The sequence below is a fragment of the Ailuropoda melanoleuca genome, chromosome X (genome assembly GCF_002007445.2).
Source record: "Ailuropoda melanoleuca isolate Jingjing chromosome X, ASM200744v2, whole genome shotgun sequence".
NCBI lineage: Eukaryota > Metazoa > Chordata > Mammalia > Carnivora > Ursidae > Ailuropoda > Ailuropoda melanoleuca.
In genome coordinates, this window is record NC_048238.1 from 35,718,942 (window position 1) to 35,725,629 (window position 6,688).

The 6,688-nt window shown below is 41.7% G+C and overlaps 1 protein-coding gene across 13 annotated transcripts in view; it reads right to left on the reverse strand.

Moving 5' to 3' along the window:
- The window catches only part of CASK (calcium/calmodulin dependent serine protein kinase), a 350,328-nt gene that overhangs the window by 59,266 nt on the left and 284,374 nt on the right, over nucleotides 1–6,688 (reverse strand). For all 13 annotated transcript variants that reach the window (XM_019804579.2, XM_019804606.2, XM_019804597.2 and 10 more), the window contains one exon: nucleotides 4,327–4,407. In XM_019804579.2, coding sequence (XP_019660138.1) covers nucleotides 4,327–4,407 — 81 coding nt within the window. The remainder of the gene's footprint in view (nucleotides 1–4,326; nucleotides 4,408–6,688) is intronic.

The window sequence follows — 6,688 nt, forward strand, 5'->3', positions numbered from 1 at the left end:
CTAATACATTCCTCTGCCTCGGTGACCCTGGCCGTCAGAGCCTCTAGTTTTGACTGCATTTGGCTCATAGAATTTTTAATTTCTGTCAGATTTGCTCTCATTTCCGCCTTAGGGATTCTATATTCTCAGTGACATTTTCGTTAATACTTTTTTCAAGTCTACTCATCATCTTGACCATTGTTGCTCTGAATTCCATTTCTGATAATTTGGTTACATCCCTATCCATTATTTCTGTGGCAGAGGCCACAGACTCATTATGTTTTCTTTGCTGGGGAGGGGAGGGGACTTCTCCTTCTCGTCATTCTGATGAGGAGAGATTGCGGGGTTGTCCAGAGCCCAAATTATTGACTGGGACCTAGGCTGTGCGCCTTTGTTTTATAGAGATCTTAGGGATGTGGGCTTCTTCTTTAAAGATTTTATTTATTTATTTGAGAGAGAGAGAGAGACAGTCAGCAAGAAAGGGAACACAAGCAGGGGAGTGGGAGAGGTAGAAGCAGGCTCCCAGCGGAGAAGCCCGATGAGGGACTCCTTTCTGGAATGCTGTGATCACGCCCTAAGCTGAAGATAGGCGCTTAATGACTGTGCCACCCAGGCACCCCGGGTTGTGGGCTTCTTGATTTTTCAGCCTGCCTTCTGGGGGAGGGGCCTGCTGCGCTGATACTCAGGAAACCCTGTTTGGGTAGAGTCTCTGTGTCCCCTGCAAGGGGGGGTGGGGATGGGCACGCTGTGAGCCGGTATTTCCAGGCTTTTGTTCTCTGGCGGCTTTCCCTGGCGGTTTGCTGTACCTCTTCTGAGAGAGCAGCAGCGGCTGAAATTCAGCCTCTGTCTCAGAACAGAGGGTTCGTGGACCGTTCTCCACTGATGTTCTGGCCACTTTAACTCTGTTTCTGTTGGTGCTGCTCAACCCTGCAGCATCCTGGGATGTGCGCCCCACACGTGGCGTCCCAGCCCTCACTTCCAGGGCCGGCGCGTCTCTGTCCTTGGTGTTTCTAACCCCGCCAGCCGCAAGCCACCCCCGCGCACATGCTCCCGGAGTTCCCTGTCTCAGTCTGCTGTCTTGCGGGTGCTGTCTGCGAGTCCGCCCGCTCCCCCATGCAGGTGGCCCGCCAGCCGCCCCGTGCGCGCTCCTGGTCTCAGTCTGTTTCCAGTGAGCACACCGGAATTCCTGAGTTCCGTGAGATGCTTGGTGGCGTGCTCTCCCAGCTCACGGTCTCAGTCTGCTGTCTCGAAGGTGTNTGTCTCAAGGGTGCCAGTCCGCGGTCCGCCCGCCCCCCCGTGCAGGTGGCTACTGCTTCCCGGCGCCCGGACACGGCGGCTCCCTCCCCCTTCCGTTTATCTTCCGATATCTGTGCGCGGTTTCACGGCTCCCCGCTTCGTACCTCAATACTCAGCGCTGGAGACGTTTCATTTGTAGAGATCCAGATATATCTTCCTGCGTCTCAGGCTGATTCCGTGGATGTTCATGCTGGTCTGGTACCTATCCAGCTCGAATCAGGGGACCGGCTGAAAAAGGGGTCCCCTACTCCTCCGCCATCTTAACTCCTCCCATCCAAATTAGGTAATTCTTAATGCTAACCACGATTTGCCACTGTAAAGACTGCTATCACAAAATAAAACTTACCCCTAAAGTTCAAATGCATACGCAAACAGAAAAAAAAGGGGCTACTTATAGATTGTTTAAAGAAGCCAGTGAAAAAGAGTATATAAATGGTGCCTGGGTGGCTCAGCTGGTTAAGTGTCTGACTCTTGATTTCAGCTCAGGTCATGACGTCAGGGTCACGAGATGGAGCCCCTCAACAGCTCCATGCTCAGCTCTGCGGGGAATCTGCTTGAGGATTCATTCTTTCTCTCCCTCCTCCTCTGTCCCTCCCCCCTGCTAGCACACGCATGCGCATGCTCTCTAAAATCAATAATTCTAAAAAAAAGAAAAAGAATATGCAGAACAAAAAATAGGAAAATCTAAGTTTGAATACTTTTCTTAAATATGTTGAGGAATAATTGAGCAATTGTTACTAAGCTGAAATAGCTGTTAGTTTTAATTACATAAGAATTGTGTAATAGAAAAAATACTTTCACTTTTTGTACAGTAGTAAGGACATGGACAAGACGACTAACAACTTCAGACTATGGTGAAAAAAGTTCTGATTACTTTAACATGAACAGGAAAAATATGAATTTTATGCTTGAGAAGTGGCTCCTCTGGCTTAATTATAAATCATATAATAGACCACTAAATAATAAAAATATCATGATAACCTAAGGTGATTTTAACCATCTTGTTTTTTGAGAACGTAGAATACAAATTTGCTTTTAAAATCTTCTGTTCTAGATTCTTTTTTTCTTTCCTTCCTTTTTTTTTTTTAAATTAAGTAGGCTTTATGCCCAGTGTGGGGCTTGAACTCATGACCCCGAGATAAAGAGCTGCATGCTCTAGTGACTGAGCCAGCCAGGCTAGATCCTATTTTCTTAAAGAAAAAAAAAGCATTAACTTTGTTAACTTTCTATTTTATTAATATTTGTCTTTAGCCTTAATGTTTTATATTTTACAACTGCAATAAGCAAAGGATCTATTTATTCTTTTGTAAAAAAGTCTTTCAAATGGAATAACTGAAAAAGGGATTAGTGTGATAGTATTTTTTATCATGACCTCTAAAGACAGAATATAGACTTTAAAACATAATGTAAATCTATTCCCTTTTATTCTTTAATTACTGTAAATATTCACAAGTATCTGTATTTTTAAGTGTCAGGTAATTCAATGTTAAACCCTCATGTTTTAATGATCAAAAAGCAAAGAAAAAGCCACATAGTTGAGTAAGTGCGAAATGATAACTATGCTAAGAATAACTCTCAAACCTCAGTATAATAAAAACATAAGCATTACAATATTTCCCTTTAAGCTATTAATATTTCTTTAAAAACACCAAGATATTGAAACCATGACTTCAAAATGCTTGTAAGATAAAAGCTCCAGCGCTTAAAAGTTTATTTAACATAGTATATATAGCTCAGAAGTATATTTTCCACATGGGATATTATCTAAACATATGCTTATTTGGAAATGGCCAGTGAGCTCAAGTTAAGTTTATAGGAAACTGGACCCTCATTACAGGTCAACCAACATTTAAGAGCATGGGCTTTGGAGCCCGCGAGATCTGGGTTTTGAACCCCAGCGAGGCCACTAACTAGCAAGCCTTGTTACCTTTCTAGGGCAGTTTCCTCTCTGAACTGTAAAATGGGGTTAGCCATACTCCCTCACATCCCAGCCACCAGCAAGTCCTGTCGTGTCCAGCCATGTCCAGTGTTGAATCCCATCCTGCCCATTTTTCACCAGCCCCATCCTTTTCCAAGCCTCTACCACCTCTCACAACAGCCTTTGAATTGGCCTCCCTCTTTTAATTCTCATCTCCACCAGAATCCATTCTCTGCACATCAGCCCCAGGGATCTCTCAAGCGCAGATCTGATCATATTTTCCTGCTTGCAGTCACTCAGTGTTGCCCTACTGCAATCAGGAGAAAATCCGGACTCCTTACCATAGCCTGGAAGACCTAACTGGGTCTGGCGTCTTCCAATCTCTCTTCTTCTTCTTTTTTTAAGATTTTATTTATTTATTGAGAGAGAGAGTGTGCACGCATGAGTGGGGTGGAGGGGCAGAGGGAGAGGGAGAGAGAGAATCTTGAGCAGACTCCCTATTGAGCATGGAGTCTGACACGGGGTTCCATCTCATAACCCCGAGAATTCTTTTTTAGTGAAAACTGTCTCCAGTTTGAGTTCTCTGTGGTTTAAGTACCATACACAGTTCTAGTGACTTAAGAACTATCCTAGCAGGAAGCAAATCCCTTGTGTGATGACCACACAGTCCTTGAAGAGTGACCTTAGGAAAAGCATCTTTAAGACTATGACACAAAGTAAACAAAAAGGATCTTGATGTATTTGGTATTACCTGGTACTGTAATCTTAACAGTCTAATTATTATATGAGTAATGACATACCTGATAAAGATGGCCATGTTTCATGAGGATTATTAAAAACTTCTTTTGAAAGGAGGTTTTAGTTCTATAGAAGTTTATTTTTTTAAAATTATTTATTTATTTATTTATTTATTTTTAAAGATTTTATTTATTTATTTGACAGAGATAGAGACAGCCAGCAAGAGAGGGAACACAGCAGGGGGAGTGGGAGAGGAAGAAGCAGGCTCAGAGCAGAGGAGCCTGATGTGGGGCTCGATCCCATAACGCCGGGATCACGCCCTGAGCCAAAGGCAGACACTTAACCGCTGTGCCACCCAGGAGCCCCAGTTCTATAGAAGTTTCATTGGTACTTACCATGAAATGAGGTTGTGTTAAAATACGCTTTAGTTCCTTTGCATCATTGTTCTCAGGGTAACATGAAATTTCTTCCAATACCTAAAAAATAAGCAAGATGTATAACAGTATAAACAGGATGCCAGCTTTAGAAAATAGAGAATTCTTTTAAATTAAAAATTATGAACAGAGTTTTTACAGCAGGCAAAACAATTACTTTGGAAAAAATTCATCACTTTATTAAATGTTATCAATATAAAAGAACTCTATTGATGGCAATAAAAAAGAAAACAAATTGCTATAATTTCTCTGAATATATTACCCAACTATAACCTGAAAGGTTATTGAAAAATACAAAACAAAATGACAAGTCCACAATACATATTTACTACAGGTGTAAGTAACTGAATTAACTTAATGGGAAAATATCTCTACAAATCTTTTCCCAAACTCACTATCAAAATGAATGTGTATTATAAGTTAATAGCAGCTTTTTTAATATTAACAAAACAATCGGTTCCTTTCAGAAAGATTAAAATGACACAGGCTCACATAAAAAACCATTTAAAGAAAAGAAACACTTAAGTCATTTTCCTGCAGTCTGGCAGAGTCGTTGTTATTCTCCATACATATCTCCTCACACAGAGGAAACTATGCCTCTGCCAATAGTTCCTAATATTAACTGCCAGGGAATCCAAGAGAACAGTTAATACAAAAACCCCAAAAAACCAAAAACCACTGAAAACTTCTCTTTCCACTCTAAAAGTTATCCGTTACCATCAGGCTGAAGTTTCTCCATTTAAAATTTGACTATGTGACAGGAGACCCAGGGAAAGCCTCGTTGCTCTTTTTTTCCCCCCAGAGTAAACATACTGCTGCGGTTCTAACCGTAGATGGCTGGACTCACAGAGCAGTTACACACATCTCGCTCAGTTCCTAGAGTTGAGCCAATCAAAGTCGGCTTCAGCAGGACTGCGTGTCATGGGCACGCAAGTCATCCACCCAGAGGAACCTCTCACCTCATCTTGGAGAATCTTAATACTGGGGCCAGAAGGAGCATTAAGGGGTCACTTAGATGACCTTCAAGGCTTAGATCTCACAGGCATCTAAGCGCTACTCAATCACCTCCTCAGGGAAGAAGGAAAAAGACCAAACACTACAGGGTTTCTTTCTTATCTAAAGGAACCCTTAGCAAGTGCTGGTTATGCTATTAATTCATATTGTGTAATGAAGATAAGCAAATTCTCCTCGGTTTATTTTTTGCTTTGAGTGTATCTACCAGTGAAATGAAAGGATGAAACTATGTGTTTTCTCTGGTCCCCTGCTACTCTCACAGTCTAATTTTAAACAGCGAGGTGTCATCCCCTAAGCCAGAGAGAAGCTCTCCTGGCTGGTGCCCTTGACTGCATGGGCAGGCCCAGCAGCACCCTTGGTCTTGTTTCTCAACAAGATGCTCTCTAGTGCAGGCATGGTGTTTAAAATCTGGTAGGGAAGGGATTCTGTCTTTCATACTCTTTTCACTTAGTAGTCTCACTGTATAAAAACTGTTTTTAAAGGGAAACGTTAATTTGCATTCAGACTTTTATAACACCAAAAAGTGAAAAAAAAAAAAAAAACCAAACCAAAACCTATGTGTCTAACAATGGAGGAGTTGCTAATTCATTATAATTTAGTAATAACAAAGAAGATTTATGCCCTCATTAGAATTCATATTTATGAAGACCAAATATAAACATTGGAAAAATGATTATATAACATCAGGTAAGAAAAAGATACATTCTGATTGCAGCTACATGAAATTTATATGCAAAAAAATAAAAAATAAAATTTGTATGCAAATGGTAGTGATTGGAAGTGTATGTGCAGAAACGAAAATTACTGTGTTAGGGTGCTGTGATTATGGATGGATTTTTACTTATCCAAACTTTTTGCAATATCATATTTCTATAATAAAAAAGTTGGGGCCCCCGGCTGACTCAGTCAGCAGAGCCTGTGATTCTTGATCTCGGGCTTGTGAGTTCGAGCCCCCCCTTAGGTGTTAGAGATTACTTTAAAAAAATACATTAAAAAAAAAGTTAAAAAAAAGTTTTGGTAACAGGTACAGCCATGTATACTAGCCGACAGTTTATAAAAACGACTTCTCTCTGAATTCCAGTATACTTAATTGCTATAAATATTTAACTTCTAAACACTACTGCCTTAAAAAAAGCAACTCAAGGGGCGCCTGGGTGGCGGAGCGGTTAAGCGTCTGCCTTCGGCTCAGGGCGTGATCCCGGCGTTATGGGATCGAGCCCCACGTCAGGCCTCTGCTGTGAGCCTGCTTCTTCCTCTCCCACTCCCCCTGCTTGTGTTCCCTCTCTCGCTGGCTGTCTCTATCTCTGTC